The following is a 22125-nucleotide window of genomic DNA, read 5'->3' as shown; positions in this document are numbered from 1 at the left end:
AGAGAGAGGGAGAGAGAGAGAAAAATATGTGGAGAATTATGACGTAAACTGGTACAACGAACGCGGGTTCCGGTATGGTGGAGTCAGGGTTGGAGGAGGGAGTTTAGATCACGGCAGCAGCGAAACGCTAGAGCGGCTCTGTGAATGGGAATTTAAATGGTCGGGTAATATGGATGTCGTAACCGGATTTGTGCGCGTTGTGGACAGCTGATTAACAACTGATGCACGCTTGACTTGGCCTGCCAGAATTAACGCGATGCTTGATTTAAGTTCGTTAATTTTAGTGAAGTTTAGTTAAATTCCATTTAAGTGTAAAGTAGCATTAAGAGTGTACAGTAGCGAGTAAGTGAACGAAAGCGAAAGTGTACGTACGAGACAAAATTCCTCCTGTTTACTCCTCCCTCAACCTCCGTGCGCATCTTCCGTAAAGTAAAACCAGTTTATTTTTTTAACATTCTCTTTTATTACTGTATGTCTTTCTACAATATTTGTCATTTATAAATACAGGTACTGTACATTTTTCATATTCAAAACACACAAACAAAACAACTGGAGTGGAATTTTGCGAGCTGGAACGGATTAATGGGATTTCAATTCATTTAAACGGGGAAAATTGTTTGGACATACGAGCAATTTGAGATACGAGCAAAGTCACGGAAGGAATTAAACTCGTGTCTCGAGGCATCACTGTATACCTATAGTATTACATTTAGGTAATTAAAACACATGGCAGAATAATGCAGTGGGTAATAGTAATGGGTCTGTTTCAAAACACTAGTGATGAAGATTTAAATCTCAGCTCAGGCGTGAACTTGGTGTTTCATTTTATTCAGGGCTTTGAGAATTGTGTGTGTTAATGCTTCTTAATTCAATCACATGGATTGACCCTATGTGCCATCTGAATTAAACAAATTTAAAATTAAAAATTTTTAAATTTAAAATGTAAAATTTACAATTATTTTTGAACAGGTGTACACATTAGGTACCAGAGCAGTGATGGCTTAAAAGTATATGAAGACAAAAAACATATATCATTAACCTTAAAACTTAAACATGAAAGGAACATTTGTTCCATTTCAAATAATGCTGAATGGGCAAAGGCCAATATTTCTGCTTTTCTTGCTTTAATATAAGTATCACTAGCTTAACAAGGCCTTGGAACTTACTCTTAAGGATTTACACAGACAGTATTGCGTTTTCAGAGCACATTACATCATAATCAATAATGCTATTATTTTCTGTTTCTCTTTTTCAAGAGTAAATATGACCATCTCTGCTTTGCTGTAACCAGTTGATTCTGTTATACGAGCTGATAAGTATCATCATTTTCTGACTGATCATTTAAGGGGGAGCAGTTAAAAAGCTTGATCCTCGTGGACTACAGGACCAAGCACTCACTTTAAAGGAAATCGATAAACCTTCCCAAACAAATGCTGCCTGAGAGAACCAGAGACACTGGTAGAATTTAAAGCAGGAGCAAAAAAAAAACAGCAGAAGGTCAATATTTCCTCTGCCATTCAACCACAGTGTCTGTGTTCACATGTTAAAGCAGGGAATGAAACTATGTTAACAAAGCAAAGGCATTTGTAATCATTCTCCAAGGTCATTCTGAATAAGTGTCTGTAGATGTAAATAAGACAAATAGAAATAATGATTTACCTTGATAGTTGGCAAAGACTTGCATATTTATGTAGACTGTATTTAAAAAAAATATCTCTGGTGACAATATCAATAATGATACACTATGCAAATGGACATAAATATAATGAACCATACTGAACAAATCAAAGGTTATATTGCTTTCATAAGGCATTATCAATTCAAAGAGACTTCTACAAAATGCCTCATACAATACACTATTTTAATAAATTATACTTGTGTGTGATGCATGACATACTGTAATGCTTAATTTTCTGAAAACTACTATAATATATTCTATTACATACAAATATAGAATATTTGGTAATGTTTTCTTTAAAATCCACATGTATAATGGTCTATGAATATATTCAACTTCTGTTTTAATATATCCATAATATATGTTATAATGGACGTATGTATAATTCATATCTTATATTATTTACAAGGCTGTGTTACAGTGTACAGCAATGTTTACGTAGCATTTACAAAAGCATTATATGCAACATTAATAAGATTTTCAAGATTTTTAACAAGATATCTCAAATACTAAATATCTATCTATCTATCTATCTATCTATCTATCTATCTATCTATCTATCTATCTATCTATCTAATGTATTTAAATTCTATTTATTCATTCAAATAATTAAAGATAAATTTGAATGAACTTGTAATTGATGAAGAATTCTTAATGCATAATAACAGTGCATTGTCATAAATAATTATAACTATGTGTACACTGTATAACACTATATAACACTTCATGACTGCTCATCACACAACCCCTGGCATTATTGAGTTCAATATGATCCTGTGTTAATTTTTTAAACATTATAGCACCTTTGGCATCCAGAACACAACAATCTCACACAGAACACTTTAATCAGAAGCCGCATTTTATTTGTACGGGTGTTGAAACTGTCTGCTGTCATTGAGGTTAAAGAAGTTATATTTCTATTCGATACACGCAGTGCGTAAATGAAATTGAGGCAACGAGATTAAACTTCATTTTTTTCCCCTTTAAATCTTTTCTGCCAAATCTTCATGAAGTAGTTGATGCTGCTGCACACAAGATTTGGATCCTGAATGAAACTGTATTTATTACAGAAACCTTTCTTATTTTCAGCATCCGCTTCAATTAATCATTCGAATTTGTTTTCTACATACTGGCATGATCTCTGAGCTAATCTGGAACTGCTACTTAAACTCTGACTAAAAGAGTGTATTTAAGGGTTAAAGGCATAAAAACTTTGTCTATTTACAGTAAAAGCAGATGATTAATATACTGTATACAGTATATGCAGTAATTTGTTTGGACTGTGTTAGTAGCTATAACGATCCAGCAACAAGAAAAATAAATGCATTTTTCTTCCAGACAGTTTATACAGCGTTCCCAGTTACTTCTATGCACAAATAATTGGATCATAAAATAAATAAATAAATAAATACAATCCCTATTTATTAGTTTACAGGAGAGCACCACAATACTAAACGCTCCCCCTTAAAAAAATATATGGCCGAAATTACTAAGCTTAATAAAAAAACTTTAAGGCACACATCCTGGACGCTGAGCCCAATTCTATTAGTAGTAATTTAAGTTTTCGTCTGATAAGCATCGCTTGATACAAGTCGAGAATCTCTGACACCTGCAGTTTATTGTTTTATTACATTAATTTATTACTGTAGTCACAAATCAAAATTGGAATTGGAAATAAAGGCATGATAATCAGCATGGACTTGAACTTATGGAGTGAATAAAAAAAAGATATTCAGTATTCATATTGGATGCCATTAAACACAATTGAGTAGCTATTATACAGATACAATAGTGTACAAACACAAACAAAAAGCAGATAAACCCAATAAGGCAACCAACCAATGACAGCACATGAGTACAGGATAGAGGTGTAGACCCAATTTACTGCGCCTCAGTTAAATCTTTCTGAGAAATCATTGTCTGATGAGTGTAGATGAATGTCTGACAGGTTTTTCCAATATTGAATAATATAATTTGCATCGTTTAAATAATTTAAAAACAGCATGATTGAAATGCCAGCTGAGGAGAAAATATCCTGTGCATCCTCTTCAATCATATGCCCAATCTCTTCTTTCTGTGCTCCTCTTTCAGTAAAATAAAGTCATATCTAACTTTAACATATCTTAATTCACTAAACGCTTAATAAATAAACATTTTCTGATTCAGTTATGCTTATTCCTCAGACTGATTTTTAAAATGTTGTCATTTAATTAAGTGCTAAAATACAGAAATACAGTATTGGGAGTTGAACAACTTTTGACTGGCAGGAATAAATGATATACGCGCCAATAACAGCCAAATTGTCATATTTCATTACAGGGTAAATGTCTCACTGTGGATTTTAGAGCTAAATTTTAAATAAAGACTTATATTTGTCTCACGATTAATTACACTGGTTTTTCCATTAAAATAAAATCATTGGAATAGTACCTCATGCCTTTCTCTAGTGTTCAAGCTATATTAAATATATGCATGGTAATTATAAGCCTAGTTACCATCTAATGTGTTACCGCCTCATAATAAATCATCGATAGGAAAACTCATTGCAGAACCAAACAACCGACTGTACTTTATAATGTGAAGTAAGAAATGTATTTTTTCTTAACATACCGTGTTGAGCAAAGGTACTGGACCGATTTTAAGCAGTGCGATTTTATTGGTCACGTTCATCTCAGTTCGGATTAATCTCAGATCTTCAGAACTTCCATACTGTATGTCCACCAATTCTGCCTTAAGAAGAAAATAAAGAAAAAGAAAATAGATTAAACACAGGTTATTTGTTTTAGTCATATTAGAATGCTAGCTTGATCTGTATTCATTAGTGAAGAATTAATATCAGGCTTTAGATAATGCCATTTTAGTTAAGTAGCAAAAAACTTTGTCCCAAAGCAGCATTAAAGAAATATAGAGCTATAATGAGCAATCCAGAAGCAACAAAGGCAATGAAACACTCCATAAAACAAGGAAAACCAGATAAAAAAGAAAACCAATCCTTACCTGAGTCAGATTATAAATCATTACAAAATAAAGTTGTATGAAAGTAAAATCAATCAGTATTAAGTGTGTTGAAAGCATGATCAGTATGTGCATATTGTGAGTGTAAGAGTGCTGGGATGAGCACAGGACACCCTTTATAATTACAGCAGCATTTCAAATCTACAGGATCTACTTTTTTTTTAAACTTTATTCATCTCCACCATCCTGAAAACTGTTCTGGGACGTTTACTCATGTATCAGACCAAGCACAGTGCCCCCTGAAGACTGAGACTCTCGTGCAACCAAATAAAACATCCATCTTATGCCCCAATGTCTTAAAAACAAACCTGAGTCATGAGCAAAAAATTATCTATCATTATTTCATAATACATAGTAACTTGCATTGCATTTTCATAAATAACACAACCCCTAGCATTCTTTATAGATGATTGATTTTGATCTGATGCTGTCATGAGTTTCTGACAGCAAAGCAGTCCTAGCATTCAGAACTCAACAATCTCAATAGTAATCAATAAATATAGAGATTAATTAAATAATAAAATGTAATGGTTGACAAGGAGGTAAAGGAAGTCACGTTTGTATTCAGTACATATAGCTATATTTTTTCTCCTCCTTTTCTTCCAATTCTGAGTTGATTCTGGTGCACACAAGGTTTGAACCCTTTTTAAAGAAATCTACATAAAAGAAACGCCGGCTGAGAACAACCAACCATACATTCTGTGCCCCAAAGTCTCAAAAACAAACCTGACTCTTGAGCAATGTAGACTCTGGTAAGTATGGGGAATGGTGTCTGCATATCTCACTATAAACATTGTTCTATTAGCTAAGCAGTGTCTGTTTTATTAAGCTGCTATCCTTATCAGTACATTCAAGTGAAGAATTGTAAACAGGCTTGACACTGCCTGTGTAAAGATTGCAAGGACAGTGTGGGTGTAGTGATGTATCAGCTTTTCCTGAAAAAAAAAAAAAAAAGGAGTGCTGGAAGGAATAAAACTTGACGATCCATGCTGTTATAGTGAAATAATTCAGAACAAAATGGTGTGTTATCGCCTGATGTAACTCTGACCTGAAGTGGATTATTTTCCCATAACACCATAGCTCAAAATGTTTTCTTCTTATTATACCACAGTGATTGTCAGCGATTACAAATTGTCACTTACTAATGAACTTCAGAATTTTTAGCCATTTAAGTTAGTTGCTGTTATCATTTACATATATATATAAAATCTATATAATCTATATAATCTATAATCTATCTATATATATAAATAAAATCAGTATATATATATATATATATATATATATATATATATATATATATATTTATATATATATATATATATATATAATAGCAAGTGGAGGTACATTTATACTCTTTACATAAATGTTGATTAGATCTATTATCCTATTGGAAAAATTCACCATAAAAATGAGTATATGATTTTCTTTCAATGTGCAGCATATACAGTATCTAACTATATGTTGTTAAATAACATGCTTTGAATCAGTTATTATTAGACTTAGATTATGTAGAGCTTTTGACCTTTTGTCCAAGTAAATTTGCTGTTACTATAGAAACTATATATTTCACTAAACTAATAGCCTGAATATAAACCTGTCATTTCAGTTACAGCTATACTGTTATAGAAAATGATCAACACTTTCCTACTAATTAAAGTTTAGAATTCAATTACACTATTGTGTATATCTCTAAAACTTTTATATGATACTTTTATATTAAGAAATATTTTCAAATATTTTGTTTTGTTCTCTGCTTACTGTAGTTGTTGGTCCCTTAAGTTGGAATTAAACATGATCAGTAATAAAAGAAGTTAAAGAACTTGCCAGTGCAGCAAAGGTGATGTACATTTTAAAAGCTGGAATTAAAGTGGGAAAGGATTATCTTTCCCAAATTTATTTGTCAGCAGAACTAAATTAAATGCAATTCCAGAGAGAATAGCAACATCTAGAAAGCTATGGACATGGGAGGTTTATAACGTGTTATCAGTGGCATCATACAATGTTCTGTCTAAAGCGCTGAAGGCAGATAAAATAGAAAAGCATGAGATGTGCGCTGAGAGGCTGTCATTATGGTAATGATGTTAATAAGGGCGTTCATAACACAGACCACTTTGATTCTGTTCACATAACCTCTCATAGCCCCTATCTCTGTTTTTCAGTGGGGAGAAAAAAGTTCTCATCTGCTTTATTGTGGATCATAGAAGAATCTAATCATCAACTGAAAGTTACTATAAAAAAGAGTTTTTAATGATGGCCGCCATTATACTTTGTTAGGTAAACAGAGATAACAGGGTAAAGCCTGCAAAAGATATTTTCATCCATCTGATAAACATCTGAGCGATGGTTCAAGAGTGTAGAACACGACCATAGATAGCAGCAGCATGTTTCTGCCAGTCACTGTGGAGCTCTAAAGATGCTACACCAATATTTTAATGATGTTCAAACAGTTACCTGAAGCTTTCTTCATGCTTTTATTTGAGGGGACAACAGCACTTAGAAAATTGTTGCCAAATCAGAAGAAAAAGAAGTACCTTTTTTTTTTTTTTTTTTTTTTTTTATAATCCCACTCGGTTCCCCTGCTGGAGGAATCCTGATCAATTCACCCTCACTTCCACACACTCCAACACACACTCCCACCTGACAAATCTAGTTTACTCCCATGGGCACTCTACCAATTCCACCAGTTCCTGTTGACACCCTTGACAAATCCTGCCCAGTCATATAAACATTCATGATCAATCCCACCAACTACTAAAAGCACTCTTGACCAATCCTAGCTGTTCTCATGGGCAATCCTCTTGTCCAGTCCTATAGACATTCTGGACAAATCCTGGTATATGTCGTATACTAAAATTGAGGAAATTACTTTAGAAATTAATTATTAATTATTTTAAAACTGCTCAATCTCTTAAATGGGATTTTTAAGCATATTCTTGCCTAAAATGCAAGAAAAGACACAGACACATGCACAATCAGCTGTATGGATTGCACTGACCTACATCAAATATACACTCTTCCAATATACATCCATGTACACAGCACCACCATATCAAACTGTTTACATGCTGTTCTGAACACTGTTTTTCTCTGTGCACATGCTGTCTTTCACATTTCAGTCGATTGCTGTTTTGCACAATTCATTACAATACTTTATATAACTGCTGCTATAATACTAATGTGTTCATTCCAGTATTTCTGCACACGCGAAATAGAACATATAGTATTTAAACTGGTCAGCACTGCTTTTGTGTTATGTCTTGTATTGTTTGTTTGCACTGTCTTTTGTCCTGCACTGTTTGCACCATGTTGCACAGATGCACTTTATGTATCTAGGACTACTTACTAAGCCCTTATAGCTCTGTCTATGTTTTATGTAGCACCATGAACCTGGAGAAACGTTGTCTCATTTCACTGCGTACTGCAACAGCTATATATGGTTGAAATGACAATAAAAGCTTCTTGACTCTTGTCTCTCATGAGATCCTTTTTAGAACAAACATACTATAATGTCACTTTCTATTTGAACATTCAGAATAGAAAAACACTGCAGTTGGGTTTCCTTACATTATCCTCAGTAAAAGTGTATGGCGTTTTCTATTATATTTATTCGTTAAACAGAAAGTTTGAACAAATTTCCTTTAAACATTTCCATAAAGGAGAAAGAACAGACAAACACGTTGAAGCAAATCATAATATTCATGGAAGCTATTAGTCATCTGAAAGTTAGCTAATTGTAAATAAATAATTTAGCGTAAACACATTTACACATATATGTACACAAGATGGTTGCACCAAATGGACAATTGCACTTTAGTAATAGAATTGATGAGATTCTTTCGGGTTTTATGTGGAACTACTAAACAAATTTAAATTCATAGTGTCTACATTAAGCTTCTAGTGAGTCCACAAGGATGAAACTAGCACAGCTGGATGATGTGGTGGCACACATTTAGCTTTATAAATGGCTTTTTTACAGAGCGAGCACATAGTTGAAAGCAGCCCTGTCTCCTTCTGTCTCGTTCTCTCCCACAATGGCAGCCTTACACAGAGATAGACAGATTCTGAAACCACACTTGTTACATCAATAGCTAAATAATATGTATCAAGCAGAAAAAAATCCCTTCAATTAATAAGCAAACAATGATGTTCCCTATATAAGTGAATCATTAACCAAATCCAATTTTAAAAGGAGGTAGGGAAAAAATGCACATAATCAGAGCTTAGCTACCCAACAGTTCTTTCTCTCCTTGAAATTAAAACCAGTAATTGCATTGTGCCAGGACCCAATCGTTGCTAATCTGCTGTAGGAAGAAAGAAAGCTTAGGATAAAGCTCATTGAAACTGATTACCCAAGGGACAACCGCATCCTGAGCACCACCCCACCATTAGACTCCTAACATAATACTGACCACTGCAGAATACTGACAGTTCATCAACAACTGAAATAAAAAGCAGTTCCTGGATGAAATATAGTACACAGGTTTTTTTTTTTTAAAGCTAAAGAATTTAGCCTTGAATTTAATAGAATAACTCAGTTGTTCTAGATATTCCAGTACTGGGTATTCTAGATTTTTACTTTGCACACTTTCTTTACCTGACTCAGATTTTATTTTGTCGCTGGTGTAATGCTGTGAATTCCTGAATTTGACCCGTTCTTTGCTTGATATATCTCGGATTGTTCACTGGAACCTAATAAACTGAACTGCATTTGCATCTCAGCGTCTGTGTCCCTGACAGATTACTTTGCAAAGCACAACTGAAACTGAGGTGCTTGTATACAGAGATACACAACATAATCAAAAGGAAGTTGAATGAGAGCAAGAGAGAGCAGGTGGTTTCTGGGAAGGTGAGTCTGGTGCGTCCATAGTAGGCCTTAGTTACAATATTGGGGAAAGTTAGCAGTCGTGACGCAGTCATTCTGGTCCTGTCTCCACCCATGTCCTGCAACCAGTTGTTACCCTAAGTTTATTGCCTACACTTGTTTTGGGCTTATCCTTTAATTAGTTTGCATTACACCACAGTGTCACTGATTATTTACCTAACAGCACATCATTCTATGCTTTATTATTTACCTAATTCATCGGTCATATAAACAAGTTTTTTCCCAATCAACATGTACTGTAGCAGTGAAAGAAGAAGAAGAAGAAGAAGAAGAAGAAGAAGAAAAAGAAGAAGAAGAAGAAGAAGAAGAAGAAAAAGAAGAATTAGAAGAAGACATTATTTGTCACATATATATTGCAGCACAATGAAATTCTTTCTTTTCACATGCCAAATTTTTAGAAAGCTGGGGTCAGAGTATAGGGTCAGCAGAGCAGAAAAAGTGTCTGGCTCAAAGCCCCAGGAAGTTGGCTGAGGTTTTATATTTACTAAAGAAGATAACTATATGTTTTGTGCCCTTAAATCTATAGTGTTAAACAGTTTATGCTGCAAAAACCGAAGCCAGTCCTGAAACAATAGTGATACTGCAACCTAAGCAGATGAAGCCAATGAAGGTGTTTCACCATAATGACAAAATAATGCTGCAATGATTTGAACTTAATCGAATGTACTACGAATTTAATGTCTTGTCACTTTCAATTACACTAATGCGTTGTCTTTGACTGTTATTTAGAACTCAGTTTAAACTTTTTAATTTATTGCTTCTTAGATGAGATTCAATTTGCTTCTTCATAGGGGAAAACAAGTCATCAAAAAAGCACTTTTCATAAAATATTCAGTTGATTAAAATTGAAATTAGAGAGAAAAGGTAGCTAAAAAAAAAAAAAAGAAAGTTTATAACAACGTTCCTGAATAATGACCAGGGATAAACTAATCTTGTACTGTAGTAACCCCATGACAACTTAAAATCAATACTGCAACTAATAGAACTAAAAGTAAACAAAAAAACATAAAAAAAAAAAAAAAAATCAATGGTGCCCATGAGAATTTGCACCTATGCCATACTATATAGCCTATACCATAATACTAATGCATGTATCAGTTTTGTACACATTAAGTATGTGGGCAATTTTTAACATGCTGCATGGCAGGGAGTCATAAAGTAGACATAATACGTGATGCTCAGTGACCTCTCAGGGACGGGATGCAGGATTCAGTCACATTACTATAAGCTCCCCAGGCATTTCATCCATCAAAGTGAGCTATATTTGTTTTTTTAGGTTTTTTGTTTGTTTTTTTTCTGCTGCTGATTGTTAGATATTGCAAATGTGGTTTCTATCAAAGCCTCAGTGGGCACTCTGAAAAGCAGCAGCTCAATGATGGATGACTGACCCCTTATTTGGCAAACAGACTTCAAAGACAGACTAAGTCAGAGTTACTCCTAAATGCAACATTTTCGTCATTGAATCCTTTTAAGATGTCTCATGCTGGACTTGAAAGCTGTTAATAGACTTTAAGAGATTTTCATTCAGTCCCTCCAGAGACAGAGATCACACTGTCTAAAAATAGCTTGACTATATATCATTCATTCCTGTGACGTGAGCTGAATAGCATAATGGCTTTGCATTACCTTTCCAGCTGGAGAACATATTCAGTGCCAGAGAAGTCCATTAAACTTCTCTTATTTGCTACCCTTTGACGTCCTGTGTAGTAGTGAGAACCACTGAGACCTTAGTGCACTTTTTTTACATTAAATATTTGAGCCTTTGAGTGTGATTTTGCTTTGACCTTGGACCTTATATAAAGCAAATAAGCAATGCTATGCCTTTTTTTCTGTACCTCCAGGCTTCCCACAGTCGAGTAGGCTGCAAAGGCAAAGGACTCGTTGATGGTTATATGGGGATTTGTGTCACAGTTCGCTCCACTGGGCAGAAAACACCGCTTATTTGCCAGATCAGTGATGGTATTCGGGAAGGATCCAGGGGAGCTGATGAGGACGGTGTAATTGATCAGCTGGACGTTCTTCAGTCCAAACTCCTCCCAGCGCCGAGCAAGATACTTCACCCGTGCTTCCTCGCCGAGTCCAGATAAGGACTCGAAATCCCTGTGGGGTTGAATAGAGAAAGAAGATATTGATCCATCTGTCCATCATATTGAAAACAGTCTCACAAGGCACTTAACTAAACTCTGATGAATATGCAAAAGCCTCATCATCATTAGCTAAATCAGTACATTGTTGGCTTTTGCTTAACATTTGCATTCATTAAAGGTATTTACACACTCTGTTGATGTACAGATAGCACCAGTGAGACACTACAAGAAGCCTGGGACTGAAGACAGACCGCTGTAATTTAGATTTGCTACAAGCTTCAGTTAGCGTAACTGATGAATATTACTGTCCCTAGATGCATTTGTCTTCACAGTCAGTGGAAGCACTTTATTAAAAATGATACCAGAAAGAGAGAGGGAATTATCAATACAGAGTGTAACGTAAAGCATGGAAATAAAGCTGTGCCTGTGTGCCTTCATGTATTATGCAGATATGATGAAAAATTGCACTATCCCATTGTAATTTGCAGCTTATCTTAGGAAAGATTCAAGTTTATGATTATAAAGTAAAACTCGGTTACTGTTGGACAGCTACTGTAGGTGGCAGCTTCACCCACTAATTTGCTAAATAAAAAACCTACAGAAATCATTACAGCAGCCGCTGTTGGACTTTGTTCTGATTTTACAAATAGTACTGACTAATGCACAGTACTGTTAATATTTAATGACCTGCATTTTAAAAGGATGTACAATATAATAAATATTTTAAAATAAATAATGAATATTACAATACATTATATATATATATATATATATACAGTTGTGTTAGAAATATTGTCTAATACTGGTAAATACAAAAAAACACTAGGATCATAACCAGGATAAAAATTTTTAAAAATTGTAGTCCACCATTTCATTTAAGTATTTTGGTATGACATCCTAAATGTCTGTTCTTCAGAATATATGAAATTTTACAATATCTTTTTCTAAATGTCACATTCATATTTCTTAAAAATGACACAGTGAATTGATTTCATATTAAAAGGTCCACATAAAGTATTTTAAAGCATCCATCATTTTCAAAATCTCATTTTTATGAACAACAACAGAGTACTGTAAATAGAGACCTTCCCTTTAATATATTATCCATTTTAACTACCTTTTTAGTACATAATAGAAATATGATATTGTGTATATTTTATATCCGTAATAAAAAACAATGTTGAACATTATTTTCTAGGACAAATAAATTGCAATTAATAACAAAAAAGTAATAAAGCTGCCACACTCAGCTCAGTTTATTTTGACAATAAAGTGACATAAATACACTTCTTAACTAAAAAATAAAATACAGAATCAGATACAATTTTTATTCTGGGTTTTTGCCCAGTGATTAAAAAACTTGAAAAAGTAAACGAACATAAATTAACTCTTCTTGTTTAGGCCGCACACACTTTGGGATTGAATTTGAAATAGAAATAAATAACTGGAGCAAATTCAGATAGTGGCTTTGTGCTGCTAGGCTTTTTTTTTTTTTTTTTTTTAGTTTATTTTTTTAAGAATCTAGATTATAGGTCCTGTAGACATCACATTTTTATTTCACCAAATGTGTTCAGGAGAGAGTGTTTCTATTTACCTTACTTTCTTTTATTTCTTTATCATAAAAGACTCACGAGGGCATTGTGCTGTTCTCGATCCAAGACAATAAAATACAAAGATGAATGAAATCCAACAACCTCCAAAACCTTCCAATCAAACAGATTGCTAATGCTTTCCTTCTGCCAACATGATACAGCCCTCCACAGTACAATTCAATTCAATTCAGTCTTATTCATGTGTGCTTTTATTACTCGCCATCATCACTGAACAGCTATACACCTGGGTCTTTTCTTCCAAAAGAGCAACACAACATAGCCGTAATTAAAGAATCTTTCCAAGTGTGACATTCTGCCAGAGAGAATGTTGCACTGTGCTACATGATATAACGCGTCTTAAAACGAGTCTACATTAGAATGGAAATGTGCTTTCACAACAAAAACAAACCAATTAGGAATAGTATAAACAGTTGGAGTAGTAAAGTAGTAATAGCTTATTTTTTATTATGAAGACTGTTTATTTTATGAGACACATGATTTATTTTAATATTCCCAAAACTAGAAGTGGAACACATTTATAACACTGCTATAACGCGCCATGCATCTACCTTCTACAAACGTCTGTACAAAATTCCTCAATAAAAAAAATCTAATCTTTTAAATATGAACATAGTCCAGAAAAGAGTCACAAACATAATGAAGACTGCTGGCATTAATAAACAAACAAACAAACAAACAAACAAACAAACAAACAAACAAACAAATAAATAAATAAATAAATAATCATAAGGAAGAAGACTGCTGATGCTTTTTTAAAAAGCAAATGGTTAAAAAAATATTGAATTTTTTTCCCCCAGTAGTTGTTCAACTTCAAGACTCAGTATTGAAAGTGTGTGTATATACATATTCTTCACAGTTTTGACATAAAGAGTTCAGCAATGTTGCATCATTTATTATTATTATTATTATTATTATTATTATTATTATTATTATTATTATTATTATTAATTTATTTATTCATCATATTCAATAGGCATCTCAAAATGTTGTCATTATTACCACAGTAACAATTATATATATATATATATATATATATATATATATATATATATATATATATATATATATATATATATATATATATATATATGTATATATATATAACACATTTATAACACTGTTATAACGCACCATGCATCTACCTTCTACAAACGTCTGTACAAAATTCCTCAATAAAAAAAATCTAATCTTTTAAATATGAACATAGTCCAGAAAAGAGTCACAAACATAATGAAGGCTGCTGACATTAATAAACAAACAAACAAACAAACAAACAAACAAATACATAAATAAATAAATAATCATAAGGAAGAAGACTGTTGATGCTTTTTTAAAAAGCAAATGGTTAAAAAAATACTGAATTTTTTTCCCCCCAGTAGTTGTTCAACTTCAAGACTCAGTATTGAAAGTGTGTGTATATACATATTCTTCACAGTTTTGACATAAAGAGTTCAGCAATGTTGCATCATTTATTATTATTATTATTATTATTATTATTATTATTATTATTATTATTAATTTATTTATTCATCATATTCAATAGGCATCTCAAAATGTTGTCATTATTACCACAGTAACAATTATATATATATATATATATATATATATATATATATATATATATATATATATATATATATATATATATACATTTGAACTTCTGATATCAGTAGAAGAAGAAGCCTTTATTACTGCCACACATTATAGCATAGTGGATTTTTTTGCTGCAAAAATCCCAGCTTATGAAGTTAGCGTGCTGGTCGTTAGGTCAGAGTACAAGGGCAGTTCTGATACAGCGGCCCTGAAGCAGTGAGGGTTAAGGGCCTTGCTCAAGGGCCCAACAGTGGCGGCTTGGCAGTGACGGGGCTTGAACCCTGACCTTCTTCAACAATCCAGAACCTTAATCACTTGAGCCACCACTGAGGCACACTAGTGTTTAAGATAAGAGTAAAAAGGTTTTCAAAGTCTTGGATGGATGAACAGAACACAATAATCTTTAAACTATTATGCATTCATTTCATAGCCTATTTCAAACAGTTTTTCCACACATCTCATGACCTTAATTAAGACAATAATTATATATATATATATATATATATATATATATATATATATATATATATATATATATATATATATTTATAATTATTGTCTTAATATATATGTAATGCAGCTCAACACTTCCGTGAGTCTTTTTTGAACCTGTTGCTATCAAGAACAAATTCCAGATGCAAAAGTACTATGTATATTATTTTCTCCCCGTAATTTGTGCCATAATTGATGCAATTATTCTTTGAACATCACCAACAAACATCATTTATCCAACTGTTTACATAAATTAACACTCGTTATTCAGGATGCTAGTAAGTGGTCTAAATATTTTGTTGCTAAAAAATTATAATAATAATAATTTTTTTCATTTTGTCAGCACAAAATGATATGAGCAAATAAAAAGCATTCTGTGGACACAAAGGCCTTTCTGATTAGTAAAGTCTAAGCAGAATGGCCAGACTTGTTAGAATTGACAGGAAATCTGGAGTAATTCAAATAATGACTCTTCTCACTCATTCTGCTGTGGAGAAAAGCATTTCAGAACACAACATGCCAACCTTGAGGTAGATTGGCTAAAGCAGCAGAAGAATAAATTGATTTTCTCTCCAGTCAGCCAAGAGCTGGTATCTGGTTATAGTGGACAGAAACTAGACAGTCTGTTTTATTCAGCTAATTAGATTATTTAAGATTAAAAACAGACTGATTAGGTTGACATGAACCTAATTAGTTTCTCCACAACTTTAATTCTAACTCTAACTCTTCATTTATGGGAATTAACTGTGTATGCATATTTGCACTTGTATCATTTAGTTTTTAAAATGGCCATTTTTTCTCAATTTTTGCCTTGAATTATTGTTTAATTAATACCTTGCAGGTCTTGGCAAAGAATATTTGGCCCATCAATTTCAAAGCTAGATTCTGTTTTCGCTCTCACTAGATGTTAGATAATATTAATAGTAACAACAACAAAAATAAACTTGATCATGTTTCACAGTTAATCAAATTCAGCAAAATGAAGTTCAAGTCAGCTTTGAACTGAAACAGAAGGGTGGATGGCGAATCTCATAGCATGGTGTACAGAAGAAAAAACCGAAATGTCTGGGTTGATGCCCACACAGCGGGGTGACATGCTTAACAGCTTGCCATGGTGATGGATACCCTCTCTATGGCCTAGGGAAGAGGCACTGTGTTCTCACACAAGCCAAGCTTAAGCACTGCTGTCGGCCCAAGTTTTCCATGATGGCACGGTTTTCATTTGATGCCATCTGTTGCTGAGGAAAATAGAGATATCATGCTAAAGCATCCCCAAGCTCACATGAGAAAGAAAACCAAACATTTCCACTAAACCTCTCTCAAGGCAGTTGTGAGGGGATTTTGGTTGTCAGTGTTTTAAAATGATTATCCTGCCAAACTAGATGTATTGTATTAGTGTCATCATATTTCATGTCCACTTCATGTTCTCTGCAGTTTGTTCTCTGACTACACTGAATGTGAGGGAGTTAGTGTTGAAGTCAAACTCCTCACTATTGACATTTAAGCCAGTTAATTAAATGCAGTTGAGTGGATTTGATTGACAGCTGGTGTATCCTTCTTGCCAGGGAAGGTGGTCACTAGAGGTTGCTTAGGCAGAGGCTATGCCATTTGACAGAATCTGTCTGGGTGGCTATTGAACTGTGTCAGAATGCTATTATGGATGATAATACCAGCAGCAATGAAAAAAGTGTTCAGCCTTTACTTTACCCACATGTCCCTGAAGGTTCAAAGTGTTTAAGCACACATAGCTAAAGACGAAGTATATTGATGGAATCCTGCAGTTAAAAGAAAAATGCCTGACCTCACTGTCTTTTTGCTACCAAAGAATATTAAGATGTTTTTAAGAAAGATATTATATTGGAGCTAATCTATTTATTTTATTTTGCACAAAGTTAAACAAGTGCCACTTAAATGCAACCTTTTCTATTTGCAAACTCTCCATTTCCAACAGTATAGTATGTATTAAGTGAAAGTGTGTCTGGCTACACAGTGATTGACTGGAGACACAGCTAATGAGGAGAGAGTGGGAGAAACTAGTGAATAACAGATATTTTCCGATGAGTGTAAGCTATTTGAGACCTCTCGTCATCTGAACTATGTCTTTTCTCCTCTGGTGAAGATTTTAGCTCATGTGCTAATAGTATTCAGTTGTGCCAATTGTTTGTGACTAGCTTGAAAACAAAAGCACAGATGAGGCAATCAGAATAAACACTGTGTTCCACTTTTTTCTGTACACTACACATTAGCTAAATTAGCATGCTAGCTGTGTGCAGAGCCTCAGGTAAAGTCCCTGCCTTAAGCCTGCAATTATGCACCCAGTGAACTGTGAGATTACAGCAGAGCCAGCAAGTCTTTTCCCTTCAAACAGAGCTTATTTTAACTAGCTAAGATTAGGTGACTAGTTTTTTGTAGGTTGTGAAATGAGCACAATTACACTGCAGAAGGTTGGCAATGTTCCTGTTGTGAAGTTTTGGGTTTTAATCTGGTATTTGTAAACTGACAGTGTACAATAAACGTTATTTTATTCTCATAACACTTCTGTAAAATCGATCAGGTTATAATATTAGAATGTTGATCACCTTTGGGATCATTACTATTTATATATTGTGGCATTTGCAATACAACCTTAAATTCTGTCTACCTTAAATGTGTGATCATTGCTAGCCGTGGCAGAAGAACCCAGCTTAAAAAAAAAAACAAGAGTATCTTGTGTAGCAAGAAAATAAATAAATAACTAAAATAAAATAAATAAAAAATCATGTAGCAATAAATAAAAGAGAAAACCTTTACATCATTGACAGCAGTTGAAAACAGGCTAGGTTGGATAGATAGTCCTAAAATATTTCATAATTCACTTCATATTTCCTCACACATTAAACCACCACTGTTTATGCCATGCTAAGTGTGTTAGAGTTAACAAATTAAAACTTCACAAATGTCACACTGTGTTACTACACATGCATTGAATTACAATGAAATGTTCTTAATTACACAGAAAATGATCTACAAGGTCCCTAACAATCAATAGACATAGGACAATAGGATAATACCGTTCATACAGTGGGTAGCTATGTACCGAGAGTATTCATACAATAAGCCATTCTTTGCTGCCATAAGACAAAGACATTATTCAAAATGAGGGAAGTGGATAAAGCCTTTGGAAGCCCTACATGAGTCTTAGAGCATTACAATGCTTTACATTATAGAAGAGGGAGGTTTTGCTACTGTACCTTTAATGATCCTCAACGAACAGAAAAATCAATAGGCTAAAAAACAGTGTGCTCATTGACTGTGCATTTGCAGGCTACATATTGTGTATGCATGCAACATGGTGTTCTTTGCTGCTATTAAACAGGCTCATCATTCAAAAAGAGAAGGCAGCTAAACCTTCAGAGTAGTAGTACATGTCTTTCTGTATTCTAGCATTCTGTATTCCTTAAAACAGGTGACACAACATATAGTAGCCAACATAATATATCTTGGTCGAGCTGAGTATTTTTTATACTTTAGTAAAACATTTTTCTTGCTATACATCTGTCACAAATTACTCCTCGTAACACTACTTGCACTTAGGTTGTTATAATGTCTGTTTCTGTTTACATTATGCCACCTGCTTTGTTTCAGTTCTTGTCCTGTCTTTGCACTTGTCCTGTCATCCGATTGCTTTCCAAATGTGTGCACCTCTTCTGTGTGTAGCCTCTAATCAATTTGTCTATTTTTACCCTGCTGTTCCTTGCAAATGGCATTCAAGCATTTTTGAGCCTTGTGTTTTTTCTGGTGTCTATCCCATGTTCCAAAATTGCCTTTTATGTATTGCTGTTTATGGTAATAGTTTAACATGTTAAATCTGTTGTTAAGAACATTGCTAATGTTCATGCTAATGGAGGCTCTGGCAGAGTAACTGCACTGCAACCTATAATGCATATACAGAATAATGCATTATTTCTTTAATTGTACTGAATTCCTGGAAACAATTTACATATATTTTAACTTTAAAATATTGTTTTGTATGTTTATCAGTGATGACAACCACAGTTAATTAGCAGCAAAACTCTGTGTTTAATAATTACCTATAGTTTTTATACGTATATGTCCAACCAAAATAGATAATTCATTCGTTTTTAATTCAAAGTGGGAATTTGGTATATTGTGTATCTCTTTTACAACAACAACAATTGTAAAAGGAGCAAAACCCAACAGGAAATAATCAGTGATGAAACAGATTACCTAGTTTACCTAAGTTTACATCTGTAACATTGTTGGTAAAACAATTTATCATGGATAAACAGGCTAGGAGTTTTTTAAAACTATCATTTATTATAGGTCCAGGCATATGCACAGAAATAAACCTCAAAATCTCCAAAGAACAGATAAAAACTAAAGAGGGAGGAGAAAAAGCAGAAAGTATACTAGTTGTCAAAGCAGTCGGCAGATAAAAATAAAAAAGGTGAACTCCCCCCGAACTCCTCAGAAACTAGATAAAAGGCAATGCTTTACTTTCAAGATGTAGGCTAAACACCCTGCCTGATGGTGGGAAGACAATTGCACAGGTAATGCAAAATGATGCCTAAGCATGCCTGTGATCACCTCTTCTCACTCACTCGATCCATCCAATTTGGTAGTGCTGACACATAGCAGGGTTTACAGTGATAAAGAAAGGCTTGTAAGGTCTCTCAAGGGAGTCATGCAGGCATGCGTAGTTAATGACAGGCTTCCAGAGCTTCCTGAGAACTACACGAGCCTCATGGGAAAGAGCAAAATGAACTGATTTAGTTAATGACTTGGTTTAGCTCTGCATGTGTGTTTAACAGGTACTCCAGATACTGTAAGATTGTTGTTTTAAAATGTAGGCTTAAGCCTGGGTAATGTCTCCACAGGTGATAAGGCATTCAAGCACTTTCAAGACATTAAAGGACTGGTTTCCAGTGTTAAATCCTGACCTTACACATTTGACCCGTTATTTACTTTGCTTCTCAGACATAACAACAGATTTAAACGATACTCTGAAAGTAAATAAAATGGATGTAATGAATAGCAAAGTGAGTCATAAACATATCAGATAAATATTTTGTCAGCTTATGCATTAAACTGTGGGCATTTTTTCTTTACAGGAAAAGAGTCTGAACAAAACCTTGCCAAAATATTATTAATCCAATTCAATATAGTGAATTAAAAGCATACATCAATAGTCTACATCTTACACATTAAATTGGGCAGGTAATTAAATTAAACACAAGGTACAAAGTACAACATTCAATAAGATAAATAATGGCAATATACTAGACCCTAGATGTTTATCTCGCTGCTTGATTCTGTCATCATACACAGATCATCCATAACGTTAAAACCACTGACGAGTGAAGTGAATTATGTTGATTATCTAATTACAGAGCCACCTGTCAATGGGTGAAATTTATTAGACAGCAAGTAAACAGACAGATCTTGATGTTGTTGTGTTGGAAACAGGAAAAATGGGCAAGCATAAGCATCTGAGTGACTTTGACATGCGTCCAGTCGTGATGGCTAGACAACTGGGTCAGAGTATCTTGAAAAAAGCAGGTCTTGTAAGATGTTCTCCGTATGCAGTAGATAGTACAGTAAGTACCAAAAGTGGTCCAAGGAAAGACAACCGGGTCAGTGATACATGTGTGGAGTGAAGGCCATCCTATCTGGTATGATCCCACATACCAAGCTACTATAGCCCTAATTGCTAAAAAGGTTCATGCTGGTTAAAATAGGAAAGTGTCAACACACAGTGCATTGCAGATGGGGCAGTGCTCATGCTGACCTCTGTCCATCGCTAAAAGTGCCGTCAATGGGAATATGAGCATCAGAACTGGACCATGTAGTAATGGAAGATGTTGGCCTGGTCTACTGTAATTACGTTTCCTTTATCATTGTGTGAATGTCTGGGGCCATATATGTAATATAGACTACTTTTGTCAGTGTTGATGTCAGTCTGAACCAGCACCTCATTCATGTGACATATAATGACAAAATGTGACATATACTGTAATGTCAATGCTAGATCAAGTGCTACTTCATAAGATGGCTTTTTGATGAAATGGGAATAGTATATTGTAAATGAAAGCAACTTAATTCATAGTTGCCTGAATATTACAACAAAAACATGACCATTTAACATACCTTTATGGTAAAAACAACAAAAAATCCATCCTAAAGAACAATATGTATTTTTTCTTTCCATGGGCATACCTGCTGCTGTTATCCATAAAGGCAAACATTTCATCTATTCACAAGGTAAGCTAGTGTTTCCATTCTTCTAAAGTGTTTTGGCTAGCAGATGCAGAAGGGCAATAAAAAAGAGAGAGAGAGATTCAAGGGATAAAATCTACTTAGTGGAGAAAAAACTTACAAGGGAAAATGAAAAGGGATAAAAAAGGGGAGACTATGGTGTATCAAACTGAGAAAACCACACACATTTATATACATATATAAAAATATATAGACACACAAAGGTAGATTAATGCACAAGATAGATGAAAAGATAAGGCATTTGTATGCTAAACATTATTCAAAATCCCCTTTGTTAAAACCCACAACAGAAGTGAAACACTCACAGCAGCTGGTTATTGGATATTTTGCTGTTTACCCTTCAGTACATTTCTTTAAATGAGAAGGAAGCCAATAAATGGTTTGCAATGAAGTAAACAAAAAGAAGAGCCATGTTCTGAATTATTACTCCCTCAAATGAGGAATTATAAGCTGTGCTTGTTGCATAATTAGCTATTTATTATTAAT

The 22125-nt window shown here is 33.9% G+C and overlaps 1 protein-coding gene across 1 annotated transcript in view; it reads right to left on the bottom strand.

Moving 5' to 3' along the window:
- Window positions 1–22125, bottom strand: part of LOC132853607 (inactive N-acetylated-alpha-linked acidic dipeptidase-like protein 2) — a 222321-nt gene that overhangs the window by 101766 nt on the left and 98430 nt on the right. The window contains exons 3-4 of the mRNA XM_060881485.1: window positions 11414–11678; window positions 4289–4408 (exon numbers count right to left, since the gene is read on the bottom strand). Of these exons, the coding sequence (XP_060737468.1) occupies window positions 4289–4408; window positions 11414–11678 (385 nt within the window). The remainder of the gene's footprint in view (window positions 1–4288; window positions 4409–11413; window positions 11679–22125) is intronic.

The sequence above is a fragment of the Tachysurus vachellii genome, chromosome 1 (assembly GCF_030014155.1).
Source record: "Tachysurus vachellii isolate PV-2020 chromosome 1, HZAU_Pvac_v1, whole genome shotgun sequence".
Taxonomy (NCBI): domain Eukaryota; kingdom Metazoa; phylum Chordata; class Actinopteri; order Siluriformes; family Bagridae; genus Tachysurus; species Tachysurus vachellii.
This window is presented reverse-complemented; position numbering and strand designations above follow the sequence as displayed.